Here is a 23,827-nt window from a genome sequence, read left to right as displayed (position 1 = left end):
TTTCACAATTCTTCTCACCCATTCATGCAAAGTACAACCTGCTAGAGCCGTACAACTCAGAAAAAATACAAAATGAAGACCAATTGCACCAATTGTCTCAGAATATCAACGTCTACATCATATTAAGCTTACTGATCACAAACACAAATGGTTGGAGAACCCCTCACAGAAGTGCCTGTATGAATACTTTTACACCAGCAGCGAATCCACTAAGTCTTACATTAGCTGTAGGTCAGTCTATGTATATATCTGCTTGGTGCCTATGGATGCAACACAATAGTGAAATCCTGGAACTTTCGCCATTGTCCAGGTTGGATGTAATTCCTAGGTTCCCTTCAGTGTCGGACTGGGAACCCAGGGGCCCTCCAGAAATCCTTAGACCCTAGGTGTTTGTGAGGGTTCTCATTCATCCAGGTCATGGTATATCTCTAGTAATAAGTCAAACCAACTGGACTTGCTGTGTTTTTCTTGAAGACATTTCGCCAGTTATCCAACTGGTTTTCTCAATTCTGAATTACTACAGATATATTTAGACCCTAGGCCCACTTTCCAAACTGATTTTCCTCCTTTCCTCACCCAACCTATTTATTATCCTAGTCTCTTTTATGTACATGCTAGCATATATTCTTCTGTCTATTTCTCCTCTTTGTTCCCATTCAAAAATAGGGAATGACCATGAAACTGGCCAAAAGGTCAGTAGCAGGAGGGCCCACTGACACCTGGGCCCACCGACACCTGGGCCCACCGGGAGTTTTACTGGTATCCTGCTGGGCCAGTCCGACACTGGTTCCCTTGCACCAATGATCTCTCTCAAACAGTATTTATGAGTGAAGGCTAATCCGGTGTTGTGGTGCTCCCATCAAGTTTTAATGTGCAAATAATTTATTTTCTGTAGTGGTCTTGGTATGTCTGGTATATTATGTGGCAAAGTGTATTTTTGGGCCCTCAAGCCTCACTATCACCTAACCTAAAGACTAGACTGTAAGCTCTACGGGGCAGGGACCTCCATCCTCTTGTGTCTTTGACTCTTAACTTATTGCAACTGTATTTATCTGTATTTATTGTTATACTTTGTATTTATCTATTATTAACTTAATAACCCTGTTTGTATTAGGGCTCTGGCACACGGGGAGATTAGTCGCCCGCGACAAATCTCCCTGTTCGCAGGCGCTAATCTCCCAGAGTTGCCATCACCTGCCATCCCACCGGCGAAAGTGAAAGTCGCCGGTGGGATGGCACACGCGGCGGCGCGATTTCGGCAAATCGCCAAAAAAGCCTCACGAGGCAACTTCGGAGATTTGCCAAATCGCGCCGCCGCGTGTGCCATCCCACCGGCGACTTACACTTTCGCCGGACTAATCTCCCCGTGTGCCAGAGCCCTTACTGTATTCTACTGTACAGCGCTGCGTACATAAGCAACGCTTTATAAATGCAGATATACAAGACAACTCTGCTTGTTTATGTACATAGGAGGGGGTGAGTGCAGCAGCTTGGTGGGCCCCCTGGGTGAGGTTATCTTGAGGCTCCCAGGTACCCCAGTCCAACATTAGACAGGATTTGCAGTTATTTATATTGTCTGCCCTGTAATTGTCACTTTTCTTATATTAGTAAATGAGCCATAATAAGTTTCCACAGGAACTGTCAGTATGACACTATTCTACAGACAGGAAACGTTTCCCCACCCAGGGCTGCAGCAAGTGAGGGAAAGGCAGGAGACCGTGCTACTCTGCCCTCATCACCTCACAAGTGATTTCATTAGTACTACACAGGAGATAGTGCCACTGTATTTGACAGATGTTTCCGTATCTATTGCGCAAGCCACGCCCTTCAGCGTTGCCTAGAGACCAGTAAGCCCGCCTCCCAGTAGCCATTTCCCTCAGCGTTGCCGGTCTCTGAAACACCGCCCCCCTCCCAGTTGGAGTTGTCCGAGCCCCGCCCCCAAGCCTGAAGCCTGTTTCCCTGAAGCCTGTCTGTGCGTTTGTCCGTTTTGTCTTTGTTTAATAAAGTTGCGGCGCGCTTCCATCCCTTTTCCCCTCACGCCGGCTCTAGCAATGGCGGAGTACGACTTAACCACGAAGATCGCCCACTTCTTGGACCGGCATTTGGTCTTCCCTCTCCTTGAATTTCTATCCGTCAAAGAGGTAAAACACCCGTTCGGACAGAGGATTAATAATTGGCCAAGGGAAGCGGCATCTGTAGGGAAGGGCCTGTGCTTTAGGGTCTGGGGATGACTGGGGCACCGCCATGCTGTACCTTGGGCCTCATTTACAGCGAGTGAGTCCTGGGGGTGCAGGAAGGCTGGGGCCTTTATATCAGACTTGTTGCCTATACCCTCTAGTTGTAACACTGCATTGGAACCCTCCAGCTGTTAGGCTATAATAGAACCCCTCAGCTGTTGTTAGGCCAGAATGGAACCCTCCAGCTGTTGTTGGGCCACAGTGGGGCCCTCCAGCTGTTGTTGGGCCACAGTGGGGCCCTCCAGCTGTTGTTGGGCCACAGTGGGGCCCTCCAGCTGTTGTTGGGCCACAGTGGGGCCCTCCAGCTGTTGTTGGGCCCTCCAGCTGTTTTTGGGCCACAGTGGGGCCCTCCAGCTGTTGTTGGGCCCTCCAGCTGTTGTTGGGCCACAGTGGGGCCCTCCAGCTGTTGTTGGGCCACAGTGGGGCCCTCCAGCTGTTGTTGGGCCACAGTGGGGCCCTCCAGCTGTTGTTGGGCCACAGTGGGGCCCTCCAGCTGTTGTTGGGCCACAGTGGGGCCCTCCAGCTGTTGTTGGGCCACAGTGGGGCCACATCACATGTTTGCTTGCTAAGTGATAACTGCAGCTGGCTGATAAAAGCTAATCTCTGATTGGTCCTTGTGGGTTGTTGCCTCACAGTATCCTGGAAATTAACCATTAAAGTAAGGCAAGAATTGCACTTGTGTTTTGCTGCTGTCAAGCTGTAAATTGCGGGGACAACAAAACACTAGGAATCTTCCCCATGTGCCATTGCCCTAAAGAGCGTTTTCCCTTGACCCCCAAGTTAGTACGTGATAAAAGTACAAATAACAGGTCCTTGGTGTAAAATATATATATTATAATCTCAGGGATGTACATCCAGCACTCGGCAGTTGGAGGGTTGCCGGTCAGCTGTCAATAATCCACTTAACTTAAAGGGAACAACATATCTTCCTTCTTGCCAGGGGTCCCTAGTTTAAAAGAGAAATAAAGACAAATGTGGGAAGAAATTCTGTGATTTATATACTAGATGTACATCACCAGCCTAAAGGTTCAACATCTCTATAACAGTAATGATCCAGGCTTTCTATGTTGTCATAGGAGCCCCCCATCTTGCCAGTGACACTGCAAATGCTCAGTATACTCTGAACAGGTATTGAGATGCTAAGCTTAGGGGTCTTCTCAAATCATCGACCAAAAATTGAGGCTACAGGAGTGATTATAAAAATCCATTTTAAATTGCACAGGTTTCTGGGCTGCGATGTAATGTGAGTTTGGTTTAATTGCAACTTAGCCTTGCATTATGACTTAAACATATACATTATATTGTGAGTTGGTCACTGAGGTAACTGACAGAAGCGTTTTGAATCAGTTCGTAAAGAAGATGGTGGATCTGTTCACTTCTTGGGCTCATACAGAGCCCCAAAATAATAAAGTCTGTGTACTCAAAGCATGGGATCCAGAATTAATAAAAATGAAAATCCTACAGCAGAGAGTCTTAGTTGATATTTTTTGTATTTTGCAGATTTACAATGAGAAGGAGTTATTTCAGGGGAAGCTGGACCTCCTCAGTGATACCAACATGGTTGACTTTGCCATGGACGTATACAAGAACCTATATGCAGATAAAGAAATCCCTCACGGTAAATTTTAATGTTTTTACATGCCACAAATGCAGGATTTGTTGCCATTGTTATGACTTTTATTTATATTTTGTTGTAAATAGGTAAAAAAGTTATGGCCAACCAATATGCCTACCCCAGTGTATTTTTACTTCCACATTTACTTTTATTTGGTTGGGCAGTTTGACAGCTGACAGTCTTACTGACATTCCAGGTATGCTGAGCCAAACTGAAAATTGTAATTGCTGTCATCTGTTCCTAGTGGGTGGAGGAAGATGGGGAAGTTGGAGGAGCTTTTCAGGCAGATTTGTCCTGAACAAATACATATCTGACAATCCATGTGGCTAACCTTTTGCACAATATGCAACTGTGCGTCCTCTAGAAGCTGAATATAACAACATTTGACCAATGAATCAGAACTTCTACTTTTAATTTAAGTAAAGCTGGATCCTAATAGTTATCCAAGGCTTATGTTGCATGATGTGCATTGTATCCCAGCATATTGAAATGCGATCATCCCCTGCAGCTCTAATTCATTGAAACGGAAGCGCTAGGCTAGACTCCTGCGTGGGTCTAACTTTTTAAACCCGTACTCAACCTGGACCTGCTACCTGACATGCAACTGCTTTACTTGCAACCCTACCCACTGACCACTATTAAACTCTGAGTTGTACCTGCAAGAAGGAAGAGACATCATCAAATGTTGAAGGGATAAAAAACAGAACAAACATTTGCTGTATATTATTTTTTTTAATATAAATATATATATAACAATTTCACATTTTCCGATATGGTATGGAAATAAATGTGCTTAGGTTACCAGGGCAGACTAGACTACCCATGAGCTTATAAATGAAGATTTGTTATATCATGATCTATATCTTTTTATGGTAAGAGTATAGTATTTAGGATTCTTGTCCTCTTTATTCATGTATTACAATACAAGTGAAGCATAGCTTATGTCACAAACATAAGTATTTTTATTTAACAGTTATAAGAGGTTCCTTATTGCTTCCTCTGCAGAAGTAAAAAGCTGTATAAGCCATTGTTTCCAGTGTAACAGTTTATCATGGAATGAAAGAATATAATGTACAATATGTTTTATAAGGAACTTTCTCATGCCCAGCATTATTTTTATTTGATTCAACCTGGATAATTTTCAAAAACCATAACTGATTGTTTTTAAATTTCCTTCTGTTTCTGTTCAGCTCTGAGGGAAAAGAGGACCACAGTTGTTGCCCAACTGAAGCAGCTGCAGGCAGAAACTGAGCCCATTGTTAAAATGTTTGAGGATCCCGAGACCACTCGCCAGATGCAGTCCACCAGGTAATATACTGGCCATGCACAATTTGGTCTTGTTTAAAATCAGTGGAAGTAAATTTGCTTTTGACTTGGGCTTAATTTATGCAATTTGTCAGAAGTTGCAACTGACAGAATGAATTGCTGAACCCTTCAGCCAGTTTGCCTGGCAGATACGGGTTGCTGCAGCAATCTCTTAAAAGAGAAGGAAAGTTAAAAAAAAAAAAAAAAGGGGGGTGCCAAATGTAAGGCACCTCTCATGTTAATATCTTACCTCATACCCCAAGCCAGTGCTCCTATTAGCAAAAAAACTGCACCAACCCGGGGTACTTTTGTGCAAGCACCACAGAACAATTCTTACGCTTTTTCTTTCTTCTGTTGCCCTGTGCTGATGTATGTGCAGTACAGTGAACAGCTGGCGTTTGCTTAAAGTTCATCTTTTCTCTCTACTGGGCATGCTCCCATGGCAGCAAGAAGGAAGAAGCAGAAGAAGATTGCTTTGTGTGCTCACACAAAAGTACACCTGGCCAGTGCAGTATTCTGCTAACAGGAGCACTAGCTGAGGGTATCAGTGATAATTGATTATAATTGCTCCTTAGCAATTATAACTTTCCTTCTCCTTTAAATAATTTTTCAAGTGTGTGCAAACGGAATTTGTTCCTGAATATATTTCTGTTCAGTCTGTCAAATTTTGCTTGATTCTTTAGGAATAAGTATTGGCCAACACATAAACAGAACTGCATTTACATAAACCATTTCTCACTAAATATAGGGTGTTCCCAGACTGCACATCGTGAATTAATTTTAATAGAATTATACAGAAACCTGTTATTTAAATGCATTCATTTAGGGTAGTTTGGCATATGTTTCTTTTGTGTGGTAGTAAATGATTGAATACTCTGGGCTTAGTGTTCACTGCATACAAACAAAGCAACCTATTGAAAAAGAGAACAATAGTAAAATGTACCGTACACAGGCTGAGAAAAGCTGCCCACTTGGCCCCTCCAGACCCAGTTATCAGATTGTCATGTCTATGGGGCCTTCCTGACCTGATATCTTGGCTATGATTATGTTATGACGTCTGCTTGGAAATCACATGTGCAAATGATGCATCTTATTTGTTAGCCCAATAAAATTTTATTTCACTTATACTGTGAGGCAATTGCTTCTAGACTTTCAGTGGTTCCCAAACTGCAGGTCTGGCTGCCCTAGGTGAAGCAATATGTCATGGAGTGCAGAGTGATGGCAAAGTATGATGAGATTTGAGGGTGAAGATTTATGCCCTATGCTGTGTGTATAGGAGAGTGACTGTTACTACCATGTTTTCATATTTTTTTTAACCTTATTGGCTTAGGGAGGTCACAACAAAGAACTTTGTTAGCTACACAGGGGATATAGATAGATTTATAGAAAAACATAGCTTTTTGGAGTCTGTATGACAACAGGATCAATGGGTTCTGGAGAGTTGAAAGGGATCACTAGGAAGTCACTGAAGACAGCAGTCCAAAGCACAGTGGGTAAAGTACCCCCAGGCCAGTGTGGGTATTTTTTTTTTTTTTAACAGAAGATAAAGGTAAAACCAATCCAATTAAAATGGCAGATAATTGTATCTGTACACTGACTGATACCAGGCACATGTTTGTTTGAAAATGCCTTTCACTGGACTACAGTATCATGTGTTTTGGGCTTTCTCACCATGATTTTTTTTTCTCTCTTGGATATTGCTTTTATTACTACTTTGTTGCAGAATGCACAGTAATAACAACTGTCCTGAAGTAGTAATTGCTTTTTTTTAAGTGCTGGAGGGCAAGGTTTTATGTAATGGAAGTCATTCCTATTTCTGTTTTAGGCAAGTAAAGCTCATTGGCAGCTGTGTGAGTTGCTGGAATTTTACCTTGTAAAGTTTGCTAATGAGATTTTAGGCTTTTAGTGGCTATGCAGAGAAATCCCAAATGAAAAGACCAGGTGGAATTCTCCATGAAATGAGCATAAGCCTTCATCTCTGCATTTCAGCCCTGTGTGTATCTGTTTACAAGGTATATTTAGAGATGTGATTTCATTCTCCTGTCTATATAAACCTTATAACCAAAACAAAAATCAAATAAAACCCGCTACCTATAATGTGCTGCTGGAATGGTTATTAACTCTACAACATAAACGAATATAAATGTCTTTTATTTATTTATTTTTTAACAGAGATGGCCGAATGCTGTTTGATCACCTCGCTGAAAAACATGGGGTATGACTAGTTTTAATATTTTCATTACAGTTTATATGAATTATTCATTTAGCAGGCTGCTGTAACTTCCAATTTTGTGGGTGAGTGCAAGTGCTTAGCACAGGGCAGTGTCTTATTATTATATCTTTGTAAAGTCCATAAGGAATCCCATTTAGGCTAATGGCGCACGGATCGTTTTCTTCGCTGGTGTATTTATGCCAGAACAGAAAATCCAGTCCACTGCTGCCTTGTCCTTTCTATGCATGGGTGCTGACAGGCACGGGATCAGCACATAAGCGCACACAGTGGATTTTGCTGTAGAAATGCAGACATTTCTGCACCAAAATCCACATGATCGGATACTGTGGCTGCCAGCTTACACAGAGAAGATAGAAGGCAGCAGATCATTAGCCAAAAAACACTTGTTGAGATTACACCCTGCTTATTAAAAGGACATGTAAAGGATACATTTGCCTACAATGTATATCAGCTGGGCAGATCTCCCCCACCCAAATGGCATTATTTGTACTGCATATATCCCCTCCGATTGCTAGCACCATCACATTTTCCTAAAGCAAATAGTAGCTTTCACTGGGTGGCCATTTTTCCTCTGGTACATAATCAGTTACATTTAAATATGCAAACAGCATACACACACAGACCCTTATTCAGCATACATTTCATCAAGAATACAGGCTCACACAGGGAGAACTGTCTCTGATAAAAGTTCTGCTTTGTTTGAGCTGAGCTCAGGAGAGGAGGTTAGGAGAGAAAAACTGAAGCAGACAGCTACAGCTGAGTTTCTATGGGAACCAGCAATGCCATCTCTTCAGTGGCTTCTAGATTGGAGTCTGCACCCAGGTGCATTGAATATACTTGGGTGAAGGCACACACAGCCTATTTTTGCCTGAAACTGTGTACAGAAGTTTGTGTATCAGCCTTAGGCTGATGGCACAATCGGCATTTTCTGGGAACGTACTAGCTCAGCCCCCTTTTTGCAACATGTGTGCGTATTGATAGTGCAAGTGCAGTCCTCCTCTCACTGTGCATGCAGGGTGGGTTGTATGTTTCAGCATGCATTTTCTGGGCACAATCCATCGCTGTGCTGATGTTTTCAGCCAATGCTTGGATGATCAAATGCCCAGAACTGCTGCTTATGCCTTTGTTCTTTGGGAATTTTTGGGGAAATAAAGCAAATGGAAAATACATAATCCCTTATACGTTATTCACCTTAGTTCCTTTCTGAAAGTCTGGCTAATTTAAAGATTTTGGTAACACCACTAATTTATTTTTCACATTAACAGTTTGTATCTCTCCAACCAGAACCTGCAAATAAACAATATCCTAAGCAAATGTCCTACTTTATATGAAAGGTGTTCACTCATTAGTTCTGTAGAGTTAACCGTTTTCACCTGATCAAAAAGAACCAAAGAAAGTGTTTTATTGAGATGTCCATGCACTCATACTGGTTGACCTGCCATATATGTGATAATTAGACTTGGCTTATGGCCTAAATATAAGCAGTAGCTGCAGGTTCTCTCAGTTTGTACCTACTCATACACTCTTTGGGTGTTGAGGAGGGAGCCATATGTTTAAACCAACTTCACATTAAACCTGAGTTAATTCACCCATAGGCACATTGCCATCAGACAGAGAAACAACATTTTTCTAACTTGTAGCCATTAAGAATTGCAGCAAAACCTGTCAGAAACTTTGGAGTTGTATCCATAAAGATGTGTGAAGGCAGCGTGAAACATATTCTAACGGCTGCTTTTTATTGTTACAGTTTCGACAGGAATACTTGGATACTCTTTACAGATATGCAAAGTTTCAGTATGAATGTGGCAACTATTCTGGAGCTGCGGAGTACTTGTACTTTTTCAGAGTGCTGGTGAGTACATTAGTTTTGCTTCCCTGTTTTAGTAGCGCAGAAACAGGTTTTCAGGATTAGAGATTTTATTTTAGTTAAACTGTATGCTCTTTGGGCCTGAGACCCCCTTCCTCTTGTCTATTATCACCTAATCTTTAATGTAACTATACTTTGTATTTATTTGTATTATTGTATTAACACCTGTCCTGTTGTGTTCTAATGATGCATTAGCATTAGGGTAAGAACCCAAGGAATGGTTGAGTTGCAGAGATCTATCGTGTGCAACTAACAGTTCTGAATTGGCTTCCACTGGCAACAATAGGAGTTGCCGGTGGAAAGCACTTCACATCTCTTTATTTTTCCGAAGTTGCCTGCAGGAGGATACTTAGCGCAACTTCAGAATACCGAAGCAATACGGAGGGCTTTCCACTGACGACTCCTATAACCAATGGAAAGCCACTTTGGAGTGGTTAGTCGCCCGCAATAGCAGAGATCTATCTCGGGCGACTGAACTGTTCTGTGGGTTCTTTCCCTTATGAGACACTTTGCAATTGGTTATATTTTTTTTTGTGGTGTTTTGGTTATTAGTATTTAGTTTGGAATTTTAGCTGCTTTCTGGATGCTGAGGTCCGATTTACCTTAGCAGGCAGGCAGTAGTGTGAATGAGAGACAGATTGCTCAGAGAGGAATAGTGAAGCGTAACTTGCTTTTTTCCCCAGAAATAGTGCAGAATTAATCCCTGACTATTTTTTTAAAGTTTATTTCCAGTAAATGAGGCTCATAAATGTCCTGCTTGCCTTTAGGGTCATTCTTACTAGATATCACATCACTACGCCTATTTGTTCCTAACCAAAATATACTCCACTTGGGTTCTTGTAAGGACTGTAGGTTTCCTGGGATTAGTCAGAGTGCAAAGCAGCAGCCTTCTGTATATGGGAGTGTGTGCACAGCAGTCCTTGGACTTACTGAAACTCCCACAATAAAAATAAGTTAGAAAGCGTGATGCTTCTTTAAATCTCTAGGTATCACAGAATATACTGTTATTGAAGCTGCCAATGCAATTATCTATAGATGAGGGTAAATCATTGCTAAAAATGTGCAATTTGTCAGACCTGACAGGTTGCTGGCACTGTTTGCCAGCAGGTAAAGCTTTTACTCAGTAAATGTATTTCTATTTTTATTTCTATCCATAATGGGCTGTAAGCGAGTTTTGTAAATAAATCATGGTAATCCCCAGCACTCCCAAATTAAGAGCATCACCGCAGCATGCTTTTATACCCGAAGAATTTTATTTGTGGACACAGGCTTTCAGAGGAACTTGCCCCCTACAGCTATAGAGACCTGAGCAGAGTTTCAAGGTTAGATGGCTAAAACGGCCCTTTGTTTTGGTTCAGTTCTGCAAGACTTGGAAGCTTGTTAGGTACTTGCAGTTTCCCATCAGTGATACTCTCAGAGCCAGGCTAGTGGGGCTAACAGGTGGGGCTGCATCAATGTTTGTAATCTAAATCTTGCACGCAAAATTCAAGTGCTGAAAAGCAGACTGGCAAATTGAAGGTAATCGTAAGTAATGTTGCATAGCAGCCCTTGCTTTATCTTATCTGTGACTTTCATCAAGCTTTTCTTGAATATTACCAAGGATTTAAGAGAGTAAGAGTCATTTACTGGGGAAATGTAAACAGCTTAAATGAGGTTAATAAAACCAGGGCTGTGGTTTCATTACAAGCCCTTGAAAAGACTGGTTATTCATATCATTTGTTAATGCTGGGAGTGAATTTTGAGAATGAAGATATAATGTCTTGTTCGGAGACTCAGCACAGTCAATTTATTGTTGCTGGTCAGTGAGTGAATGTGCCATTTTGCTAGCAAATGGAAATTTAAGGTAACCCTTGGAAAATCCAGATATTGAAACTATTCTACCATATCCACGACTGAAAGGTTAGTATGCAGAGCCAACTGTAATGACATGGACTGAGGCCAAAGCTGTTCACGGGAACCTTTTGCTTAAAAACTGAAAAAAACCCAATAGGATGCAGCAACAACTATATATAATACTCTTAAATAAATATAAATAATTGACAGCCACTAAAAGTGTAGCATTAATGAAATTTTATCTACAATTTCACATCTACAAATTCATCTTAAACTTTTGTAACTTTTTTTTTTTTTTTTTTAAATCCGCAGAAACTTTAGAATTTAGTCAACACTTGATGCCATTGTAAGATTAATATAGTTTTGTGATACATACATTTCTGGCACTTTCTGTTGAGGGGTTTTGTAAGCAAAACAAGTTTTGAATGAATTCAGTATTGTGTATTTCTCTGTTATGCCACTCTGTGTGGCTGTTGTTGCAACACCCCTTTCCTCAGGTAGCGCTGACCCAGCCTCATCAATAAACACAGCTCTGCAGCCATTGTGTTGGAGTAACAGTAGGTTTTTTTTCTTTATCTTAAAGTGGTCATACACGCTCCAATTGTCAGCCAGCTTGGTTTCTTTCTCCATGCTGCTTCGACCATATGAGGATGTATGGCCAGTCATGAGACCCATCATAGAGAAAAGATCATGAAGGGGAGCCTCATCTCTGCGGATCACGCTGTTTATGGCCTCTTTGGCTGTGTAGGTGCTGTGGTCTTGCTTGATAAAACTAAGCAGCCACTCTAGTTTTCAACAAGTTGTCCATGGAGTATCTGATCATCTTCCAAGGGTCCTACATAGGTTTCTAGTGTTAGCCACTTTACTATTTAAAAAATTGACTGCAGCTTTGATGATCATTCTCTTAAATCTTAAGGAGTCACAGATTAAATAAGGAGTCACAGGCACAGAAAATACTCTATACTCTCCTAAAGTGTTTTGGACCTTCCCGGATGAGGGTTATGGTGTGGTTTTTGAATAGTAGAGTGGATTGTAAGGATTCCACCTAGCGCTCCACTGGTTATACAGTTGCCCTTACGAGATCATGGAGTATGGTAGTTGTAACTGATTCTATTATGCCTCTAATCCATTGATCTGACCAGTCCAGTTTGTCCCATGACCAATCAGGCAAAGATACACAGACTGCTGTCAAACATGTTTGAAAACTGTTAGAAAAAAAAGTTGCATAAATGTGTTTGACAGCCGTCTGTGTATCTTTACCTGATTTTTTTTTTTTCCACACTGGTCATGGGACAAACTAGAATAGTCGGAATAGAATATGCTTTTTGATCCTTTAAAAACTGTTCGATAAAAAGTGTTGCATAAAGGATCAAAAAGCATATTCTATTTAAACCAAATGTTTTCGGTTGGCTCCAGATCCCGTTAGGAATTGGAAGGGGGCAAGTTAGATGTAATTCATTGTTTTGTGTATTTTTTGTTTTTTTAATTCTATTTTATTTATAGAAATGTATTTAAATTTGGAACTACATGCTGTGTCACTGGTTCGTAAGAGTTTGTTGGGTGAAAACTCATTTAAAGTGATGCCTGGCGAAACAGAAGCTATGAAAGAGCCTTTGTCAGTCGGCTCTGAGATTAGAATTTGACACTCTGAATGACCTAGTGTAGTTCAGTGTTGTATAAATTACAGCTTTCTGACCCTCGCCTTACCCTTGCTTTCACTGAACTAGATAAAATAACTAGAGAGCCTCTCAAGATTGAGCAAAGTGGGTGGTTTTGTTGGTTTGAGAGTTTTCAGTCTTTTATTTAATAAAGCATTTCAGAGACACAGATGGCTTGCTTGTAAGTTCGACTTTGCTGGGGAATCGACTGACTTTCAAATCTCTCCTGCATACAAGGCCGTTTGTATTAAATTGATATTAAATGGGATCTTTCATCCCAAAACAAATGGCTACTCTGCTTCTGTTGATGCAGACCTAGTGATTTGCCTAAGGCTGTGCAGGCCTTATAAGCATTTTTTGGTGGTTAGAAATTGACTCCTTAGTGCTAAGAGAGTGCGCACAATACCCAAAGTGTAATGCAATGCCTGGTTAATTCCAGCCAGATGCTCTGGGTTTTAGAATGTAACTTTCCATTATTGCCTTGAACCAGGCATTGGCACTGAGGTTTGCCACTGAAGACCAGGCCTTTTGGTGGCTTCTGTATAGTTAGAACATTCCTCATTAGTAAAGCTGAAAGCGGCAAATTCCACTTTCTCAGCGTAATGCCCAACCCCAATACTCAAAATGTTGCCCTTGTAGGACCTGCACTAAATCACTATACGCTACCTGACCTGGATCCAAACTTAAACTTTAGTGGTCGCCCAAATTCCAACCCTAACCCACCTGTTCCAAGGGTAAACTCATGGGTCTTGTTGGTCATCCCTACAATTTAGGCCAGTCATAGGCATTCCAAGCAACATTATGGCGAATGTTTATGATCTATTCGGATACAGGTTTAACTTTGTCCCACTGAACCTGAGTTAAAAAAAAAAAAAACACAGTAAAGAAAATGCCTAAATGACTTTTAAAGAGGTAAAATAACACTTGTTTGCAAACCTACTAAAATGTATGCAACATTCCACATTGTTTTTAGTTAATGATTATCACTTTGAATTCTAGTGACAGCATCTCTTTAACAATTTGGTGAGGTGTTAGAGCTCAGAGCAGAAAATGATTTTGGAATATGAAATGTGTTTTGCTAGCACTGGGACATTCTTTTCTTTATACTTGACTGTCTCTGCTTCAATTTGTTTAATAGATCCTCCGCTCTTTTACCAAGGTGCCTGTATTAATGGTAATTGTAGACATTAAAGTTACAGCACAGTTGGGAATTCTCAGGAGGATCAACTACCACCCTTTGGTCAGTTTCACTCTTGCTGGGATATTCAGTATAGTATCCAAATAAGAGTGATAGTCTTGTGTAAATGGCACATAAATTATCCTTTTTACCAAGGTAGCTTAAAGGGGACATGTTGCCCTAAAAAAACAATTCCAAATCCCTTTCTATCATGTTAGTTCAGCAACATCATTTTGTGAACACTGTTATTAAGGCAAGCTTTGTATCACCCCAAAATCTTACATTTGCCATCTAAGTGATATCTAGGAAGTGCTGAATAGAAAGTTAAATTAATTGTAATTAGAAATCTGAGCTCTCAATCATATATTGCCAGCCCCGCCTCTATGCCTCAGGAATAGATGCGGAGCAGGCAATATATGATTGACAGCTCAGATTTTTAAATACATTTTATAACAGGTATGGATAATTTAATTAAAGAATTTGGGTTTCATATTAAATTTTTAAAGCACTTTTATTATACAGCTTTTTATGTTTGTGGGACAGGTCTGCTTTAAAATGAAGACTAGAAAGTAAGTCCCCTTAGCATAAACAATGTGAAATCACGAAAAACTATATATTCTATTGACAACAAAGGCTCTAAACAGTTTGTTCATTAACAATAAATCTAAAGTAACATTTAAGAATTATTTTATCAGTGGGAGGCATGGTCACCTTAGATGTCTTCAAGGCATCTAGCATCAAAGGGAGTTGCAGGGCTGTCTGTTCCCCACTAGATCACTGCAGTATTGTGTTTTACTCATTAGCAGTTTGGAAAACTTCAGGCTATATTGGTTCATTTTGTCTATTTATGTGTAAATGGTTCTTTTTAATCATGGCATATAATAAGTACATGAGTGCAAGTAATGGCCCTCATTCTGCAGAGTATACAACCAGTTCAGCCTACAAAAGATAGAAAGCCTTCATTATAAAAGTGTTTTGCTTGTGTGAAGCCTCAAGTTTATATACCACAAAGAATTCAATGGGCAGGCGCGTATGAGATTGGCTTGCCTGAAATCTACATAGGGTTGTTCATGTCTTTTGAAACAGAGTTTAATGACGAACACATAAAAGCATAAATTCGGACTAACCACGATAATTTCTGATGTGCGAAAATTGCGTGAAAATTGTTTTCTTGGTCGTACGAAAATATATTGGTTGCGATCCGAAAGTGACAAGATTTTCTTGTCCGAACAATCGAAAACAGCGCAAAAACCTTTCTGGCTTTGAAACTTCAATGCATGATTTTGGAAGCCTTCCATAGGGCTCAATGGCACTCTGCAGCTCCAACCCGGCCCAAGGAAAGCCTCCCATAGGGCTCAATGGCACTCTGCAGCTCCAACCCGGCCCAAGGAAAGTCTCCCATAGGGCTCAATGGCACTCTGCAGCTCCAACCCGGCCCAAGGAAAGTCTCCCATAGGGCTCAATGGCACTCTGCAGCCCCAACCTGGCCCAAGGAAAGTCTCCCATAGGGCTCAATGGCACTCTGCAGCTCCAACCCGGCCCAAGGAAAGTCTCCCATAGGGCTCAATGGCACTCTGCAGCTCCAACCTGGCCAAAAGAAAAAGTCATGATACCAAAGTTTGAATGAATAACGAAATTTACATAGTCGTTGCGAAAAGTACGACTTCTTCATGGAATAATTAACGTACCACTAAAAAGTTGTGAAATTGTAACAAAATTATCGTGCATGTTACGAAATGTTCTAGAAGTTATAAAAAATAAGTTTTTCTCAATCGTGCTTTAATGAATGGGCCCCATAATGTAATTTGTTGGCTCGAAGCAAGAACTGTATGCTGACCTCTTTGGGGGGGGGAGAATTTACTTTGCCATAAAGTGTGCTATTATGACCCCCCACGACCATTTTTCTGCTCAGTTTCGACTGAATGAAAATTGGAAATGCCAGCTTCTCCCCAGTAACTGATTTTGCTGCCTGGGACAAGTCAGTTTGTTGAACCGTGGAAAAATAGACGCCCTTTGCAAAAAGGATTAATTCAACAAGTGCAGCTTAATGAAAGGCATGTTTTTATATGGAATGGGTGGGCTATATATGTCTGGAAAGAATGGGTGAACTAATAGATGTTACATGGTATGAGCTCAGCACATACAGTCCTGTACTACTCAGCCATCTTCTATCTCCTTCACATTCAGGCTGCTCACAAATAATGAAATGTATGTATGTATATCTTTATTTATAAAGCACTACTTATGTACGCAGCGCTGTACAGTAGAATAGAATAATACAAACGGGGGTTATTAAATAGATAAATACAAAGTATAACAATAAATACAGATAAATACAAGGTACAGTTGCAATAAGTTAAGTCAAAGAGACAAGAGGATGGAGGTCCCTGCCCTGTAGAACTTACAATCTATACAAATGTGTTATAAAATGTTTGTTTTTGGGTCCAACCCCAATTCTGTACATTAGTGGACAGAAGTTGAATTCTGTCTTCCTCCTTGACTGATGTCCATGACATGGGCTTTAATGTCTAACTAATATTGTAAGATTATGAGCTGCCCTTACCCTGCGTTTAAGGATGTTTGAAGGCACCATAGAGTTTTAATACCCAGATAAAAGGACGTGTTTGTCAGGACAGTGGAGCAGTGGTTATTATCACTGCATTTTGCAGGGCTGGCGTTGTAGCTTCAATTCCAACCAGGTTTCTAATCTGCAAGAATTTGTATATTCTCTCTAGTGTGTCTTAATATAATTGAGAGTTAGATTGTAAGCTCCACTGGAGCAGGAACTGGTAGAAGCGATGTGCAATTTCTGTAAAGCTCTTAGTGTAGGGTGCAATGCAAATATCGGAGCAGTATTTTTATGGTAAATATGGCCTTTCATGCTAAAGGAATGGTTCACCTTTAAGTTAACTTATAGTATGTTATAGTGTCGTATTCCTAGCAACTTTACTGCTGTTCTATATTATTTATTTATTATAGTTATTGAAGTATTTCCCTTTTCTGACTCTTTCTTGCCTCTTTCCCAGCACACACAAATCTGCTGCTCCCTGAGGCTACAATTTTGTTGCTATTGTTACTTCACCTTTTCATATTTCAGTCTCTTACTCTCAAATTACTGCCTGGTTGTTAGGGTAAATAAGACATTAGCAACAAGCTAGCTGCTAAAATACCAACCTGAAGAGCTGCTGAACGAATAGCTAAATAACTCCCAAACCACAAGAGTTAAAAAAAAAAAAAAAAAAAAAAAGACCAATTGCAAATTGCCTCGGAATATCACTGTCTGCATCATACTAAAAGTTAATTTAATGGTGAACCCCTTTAAGCTAAAAACATGACTTTTTTTTGTCAGTCTTGCGTTAAAATATCAGTTTGTCAGTTTATTTAAACAACTTTGTAGCTCAAGAATGAACCTGGTACCAATGTGTGTTAAACTTTGAGCCTCCATCTGGCTTGCTGGTTTATTCTGGTTGATGTGCCAAAGCCAACCTTTAGCATCTTACATTCTTAATATTAAATCTCTCCACAACAGGTTCCATCTACAGACAGAAATGCCCTCAGTTCTCTCTGGGGTAAGTTAGCGTCGGAGATTTTGATGCAGAATTGGGATGCAGCCATGGAAGATCTCACAAGGCTAAAAGAAACGATAGACAATAATGTAAGTTGTATGATTTACTGGACAAATGTGTGAATCATTAAATGAATAGATCTAGTTGTATTCTGTCATAAATTTGCTTGTGCTTTTCCATTAAATTAATTCATAATTATCTGTTTGTAAAACCTTTCCTATAGTTGTTATAGATGTACAGATCAACAGCAAAGCATAGGCAGATATGCTTTAGGCTACTCTCTTTAAAATGTAAATCCATCATGGGCAGCCACTGGCCCTTTAGATCTTGCTGACTGCATCAGTCTCTCAGCCTTCAGCTGCCCATATGGTGCTGGGAGTACTAGTTCATCACCATCTGGTGGATGTTCAGTTTGCCTGATATAACTGGGAGTTTGGTGTGAAAGGCTTTAAAAATAGCCAGTTTTCTGTCTTAAATCATTCAGTGTAAATGTTTAATTCTGTTACATACCATTCAGGTCACCAGTTTTGGACCTGAATTAAGATAAGAGGTCCAATATTTGGAGCAGAAGTATAACTGTTATGAAATAGTAGGCTAAAGGTGGCCATACCTCTCAGACACGTCTACCCGGCCAATATCTAGCTGCAAACTAGCCAAATGTCAATTGTGCAGGTTTAAAAATCCCATAAGAGTGAGGAGCGCATTGGCTCGCTGATGCATTCCTCACTCCAACAGCCTACATCCCATCAATGTCATTCAGTCAGATCAATCCGTTATTCGGGGGAAAGATCTGCTCGTTGGCAACCTCAGCAAACAAGCTCTTTCAGTGTATGATCACATTTAGTCTATATCTGTTTGTCCTTATGTGGGCTTTATTGTAACAAATATAGTTGCAGTCCTCAGTTGCATTGGTTTTGTAAGTTAATTCTGATACAATAACTTCTGTTTCTTGGAGAACTCATGTACACTTTTTTTTCCCTTCCTGGCAGACTGTCAGTTCTCCACTCCAGTCTCTTCAGCACAGAACATGGCTAATACATTGGTCTCTGTTTGTATTCTTCAACCACCCAAAAGGAAGAGACAACATCATTGACTTGTTCCTCTACCAGCCTCAGTAAGTGCTTTGTTTATGGTGCCAGGTTGTACTGCTTTATTTGGTTAGCAACCAGTGTCTGACTGGACCTTTTTTTTTATTTCAGTAAATTTTTAGTTTTAATCAAGTAGAGAAAACGAGATTGATAATAAGTAGTCTGTATATGAACATTGGGGGCCTAGAGGTTCTCCTTTCAGGGGAGCACTCTGGTACCTGTCTGACTGGACCTTTAATGGCCCACCAGAGAATCTGATGTGTGTCCTACTGCCACAGCAATATGGCTTTCTGGTGAAAATAATAACTGTTGGGGAATTTATACTATAATGTGGCCCATCAGGATATTCCCTGCTACCCCGGCAGCCTGTCCCTAGCCCTGCATGGGCAGAATATTCTTGATAATATGGATGGTGGTTTACTCTTGGTAAATAAGTGCCAAACTGCTAACTGAAGTTTCTAAATAAGGAGCATATGCTGCTTCACAACTCAACAGGCTTTGTTTCTGGTCATATAAATACTTGCAAATGTTCTGTGTATGCGTTTGGCTTCAGGCAGTGGAGAGGTCCTTGATTAACAGTTGCTGATTATAAAGGACAATTGATGCTGATAAGTGTGCTAAGAAGATGCGTTTCTGCTAACTGCTGTCTTCTCAGAGCTTGGGCAGATACGCAGGCTCTGTATGTTTGTAGTTTTATTCCCTGGATCTTCTAATGCAGGGGTCCCCACACTTTCTTACGCGTGAGCCACAGTCAAATATAAAAAGCCTTGGGGAGCAACACAAGCACCATAAAAGTTCATGGAGGTGCCAAATAAGGGCTGTGATTGGCTATTAGGGGCCTCTATGCACCCTATCAGCTTACAGGGGCATTATTTGGTACTAAATCTTGTTTTTATTCAACCAACACTTGCCCCCAAGTCAGGAATTCAAAAATAACTCCCTGGTTTGGGGGCACTGAGAGCAACATCCAAGGGGTTGGGGATCTACATGTTGCCCCTGAGACACTGGTTGGGGATCACTGTTCTAATGTAAGGGCAAAACATTGTTTTTTTGTGAGAATAAAAACTGATGACACTATTGGGATTTCTCCCAGTAACAATACTATTTGGCTAAGGCTTGTGATGAATCCACCCTGACTGAATCCTATGCACCCATCCTATGCACTCACTGACCTCAAGACAAGCTGCACAGCAAATTTTTGTGTGGAAAAGCGGTGAATCATGTGGCTCAGTGGAGGAAGTCATGGGAGTAAAGGGGACATACACAGGCAGATCTTAGCTGGCGATCTGGCACATTCAAGCTCAGCATCTTATTTACCCATCTTTAGCGCCCTCCCTGGTCGATATGTGGTGAGATATCAATCAAGCAGGTTTAAAAATCTCATTTGGCCACTTTGCCCTTGAGGTGGAAAATATTGGCTTAGCAGCTTGGTCACACAGATTCAGGAATGCAGGCTTCCAATGCGAGGACCAGATGTTCAGATTAGCCAGTATCGCCCATCTCAAGGGCGAAGTTGCCAAACAAGCGGATCTTTCAGTGTGTGGCCAACTTAACACTAGTGACACTAGTTCATGGTGTCAACTTCTGACCCCTGTTTATCACCAAACCTAAGTTCAGCTACTGTGGAGGATACAGGAACCTACAGTGCAATCTTAAAGAGATACTGTCATGATTTTTATGGTATATTTTTTATTTCTAAATTATATTGTTTACATAGCAAATAATTCGCTCTACCATTTAAAATTCTATTCTTGAACCAGCAAATGTATTTGTAGCTGTAATATTGGTGTGTAGGAGCCATCTCAGTGCATTGTGCCTGAGTCTGAGCTTTCAGAAGGAGCCAGTGCTACACATTAAAACTGCTTTCAGCTAACCTATTGTTTCTCCTACTCCCATGTAACTGGGGGATTCCGCTGATCGGCTGCTGGGAGGGGGTGGTATATCACTTCAACTTGCAGTAAAGTGTGACTGAAGTTTATCAGAACACAGGTCACATGGCCGTGGCACCCTGGGAAATGAAGACTATGGCTAGCCCCATGTGAAATTTTTAAATTAAATATTAAAAAATGTTTTTTAATCTGAAAAACAGATTACAATGCAGGATTCTGCTGGAGAAGCTCTATTAACTGATGTGTTTTGCATTTCCCATGACAGCATTCCTTTAAGCTAAAATGGGGCTCTAAATGATGGCAGAGCTTCTGCTATAAATATATTTGCCCATACAAAATAACCCCCATTTTATGTTTTTCAGGAAACTAGAAAAATGGCATACTTTTTCTCAATGGGGAAAAAGTAAAATCCTAGGGGGGGGTGATAACATCACATATAAATGTAGATATAAATTCTTATAGCCCCTATGACTAACTGCAAGGCCTCCATTTGAGTATAAAAGTTGATGGCAGAACAGACATTTAACTTTTCAGTGCTCAAGTATATCCATGATCTGTTTCAATGGGAGGTAATGTTTGATTTCTGCGTCAAGTAATCAACTGTCCTGTTCGCCATTTTCAGCTAAATTTAATGCTATTGCAAATAGCACAGATGTATTTACCCCTGCATGGTGGCAAGGATCTCTGTGGATCATTGCGGATCTTTGTAGGGTTCACCTTTTGGACCCACCTGTATTTGTTTGTAAGCCATATTAAAGCATTCACCAAGCCTTGGCTGAGAAAAATAGACCCTGGCGTTTCAAGTACATGGAGGCCTAAACAGCCTCGCACCAGCACAATAAATAGTGACTGTCTATGGCATCTTACAGCAGCCCCTCTGGCATTTGCCAGAACCCACAGATTGCCAGTCCCGGGCCTGGGTCCTGGCATTTCAAGTACACAGAGACCCAAACAGCCCCCCCAGCCCAATAAATAGTGAGTGTCTATGGCTTCTTACAGCAGTCCCTCTGGGCTTTGCCAGAACCCACAGATTGCCAGTCCGGCCTGGCATACACATTATAATTGCTGGGTGCAGTTGTTTATGCACATCAGCAGTTTTTAATGGCAGTTTATCAATATTGAATCAGATTGACTTTGTGCCTGAAAGCATTTTCTCATCTTGCAGCAGCAAACTGATTGTAGATGTACATTTCTATATAAAACCTGCTGTGTGAGCTTGATATAAATGCAGGGTAAGTATTGCCCTACACTAGTAAGGTGCCCAGTGGCACAGAATGGGTTATCTTGCTTTTATAGGTCTGGCTATCTGATTAAGAGCCGTGATTGTGCAGCGCTTGTACTGCTTACAATTAACAACCACACATCAAAGTTTTTTCTTTCTGTAACCGTGCTCTCTAAGCATTCGGCTCTGGGAACATCTGGTTACCATCAGCATTTTGTCTGCTGCAGCGAGAAAAGAAAACATACACATGCAGATGTCCACATGCTACCGAAACACACCAGGGTCACATTTGGCTTTTATTTATAGGATAAATGTTATACTTAACTGCGCTTGTACATGTAGTTAGTCATTTTCGGCTTACTAACTTTGCTCTTGTTGGTTCACAAACATTGTGAAATAGAAGCCTGAAGGATACATAAGGGACTATTGCTTTTAATCAGGCAGCAATTTTGAATCTTTGCTTCCCAAATGCATAGGGTTGTCCCTGTAACACAACAAACCAGTCAAAGCCTTTGGGAAGGGACTGCAGTTGGTTATCCTCAATGTCACTCGAATGGCTATTGTTTGGGTCACAAAGTACCATTGACAACTAGCAGCATTGTTTTGTCTTTCCAGTTGGTATGAATATGTGTCTCAAATTTACAGGTGGATAAGTTGACCCCTTCCCCTCCTCTTTATTTCACACACCCTCCATGATCTTCCTCTTAAAGGAAAAGTATACCCCAGAATAAATACTTAACCAACAGATTCTTTAATAGGTCACTTAACATAATATAAACAATCTTGCCACACTGGAATACATATATCAGTAAATATTGCCCTTTTACATCCTTTTCCTTGAGCTGCCATTTTGTGATGGGCTGTGTGCTCCCTCAGTGATCAGCTGACAGGAAGTGATGCAGCTCTAACTGTAACAGGAAGTAGTGTGGAAGCAAAAGGCAGGACTCTGCCCATTCATTGGCTGATGGGGCCTAAAATGGCAGTTTTCTATATAGGATTACCCAATAGCACATACTGCTAAAAACTACATTTTTTATGAAAATGGTTTATTTAGATGTTTATGTAATATATTTGTATAAAGACCTATACTGTTTGGGGATATAGTTTTCCTTTAAAAGAAAACTATACCCTTCTAGCAACATGGAGCTTTTTTAAATGTTTGATGTTTTCAATTTTAGATACCTGAATGCCATTCAGACTATGTGTCCGCACATTCTCCGATATCTGACGACTGCCGTGATCACCAACAAAGATGTGAGGAAACGAAGACAAGTCTTAAAAGATTTGGTTAAGGTCATCCAACAGGTAGGCATAGAATAACATTTTCCCACCTTGTACAAATGGTCTATAACGGAATAATTATATTTCTACATGTAGTTGATTGGTAACACTTCAGTGTGTTTGTTTCACACTAAGTACACGTATTTTTAGGTCTTAGTAATGTTATTTCTGCTTATGAAAAAAACTTTTAGGAAGCTGACGAAACAGTATCTGCTGAAGGTTTTGCTAGTGCCCCAGCTATAATTTGCTTATTGACTAGTGGCAAATTGCATATAGCTGTAACTTGCCTATAAAACATTGTTTCATTAAGCAACACTGCAGCCAGCATCCCTGCACTTGTGGGATATAGGCAGGTATATGAGACACAACAAAAACCTTTGCAGTTGTTGCTTGAAACGTGGGTAGTGTAAATCACCAATTTGTGTTTAGATCTAATGTAATATATATATAATATAATATAATACATGGCTGTGTCTCCTTTCCCAGGCTGTGCAGGGGAGCCACTGGCACTCAGCACACTGCACTGTAGAAAAGGGACCAATCAACTGCTAGACTGACCTGAAGCCTGTCTTTGCTTGTGTGACTGATGGGCTGTGATTGGCTATCCCTCTCCTACTGTGCTTCTGGCAGGGGCAATTAGGACACGCCCACTCCACATTTGAAACAGACAGGGGCCAGTGAGGCAGGGGTAGGGAACCTATGGCTCGGGAGCCAGATGTGACTCTTTTGATGGCTGCATCTGGCTCACTGCCAAATCTTTAATAAAAAATATAAGGAGGGCGTGGCCTGCACTCGGTGGATAGAAGACGTGTTCTAAGCCTTAGAACACGTCTTCTATCCGCCGAGCGCAGGCCAC

The 23,827-nt window shown here is 40.8% G+C and overlaps 1 protein-coding gene across 1 annotated transcript in view; it reads left to right on the top strand.

Annotated features, from left to right (window-relative positions):
- Positions 1-2,037: 2,037 nt before the first annotated feature.
- eif3e (eukaryotic translation initiation factor 3 subunit E) overlaps positions 2,038-23,827 on the top strand; it is a 31,529-nt gene continuing 9,739 nt past the window's right edge. The window contains exons 1-8 of the mRNA NM_203816.1: positions 2,038-2,141; positions 3,738-3,855; positions 5,043-5,160; positions 7,330-7,372; positions 9,138-9,242; positions 17,455-17,580; positions 18,481-18,605; positions 22,869-22,995. Coding sequence (NP_989147.1) covers positions 2,052-2,141; positions 3,738-3,855; positions 5,043-5,160; positions 7,330-7,372; positions 9,138-9,242; positions 17,455-17,580; positions 18,481-18,605; positions 22,869-22,995 — 852 coding nt within the window. The 5' untranslated portion in view covers positions 2,038-2,051. The remainder of the gene's footprint in view (positions 2,142-3,737; positions 3,856-5,042; positions 5,161-7,329; positions 7,373-9,137; positions 9,243-17,454; positions 17,581-18,480; positions 18,606-22,868; positions 22,996-23,827) is intronic.

The sequence above is a fragment of the Xenopus tropicalis genome, chromosome 6, assembly GCF_000004195.4.
Source record: "Xenopus tropicalis strain Nigerian chromosome 6, UCB_Xtro_10.0, whole genome shotgun sequence".
In the NCBI taxonomy this organism is placed as follows: Eukaryota; Metazoa; Chordata; class Amphibia; order Anura; family Pipidae; genus Xenopus; species Xenopus tropicalis.
The sequence above is the reverse complement of the archived record's forward strand: the minus strand, read 5'-3'. Positions and strand labels throughout refer to the sequence as shown.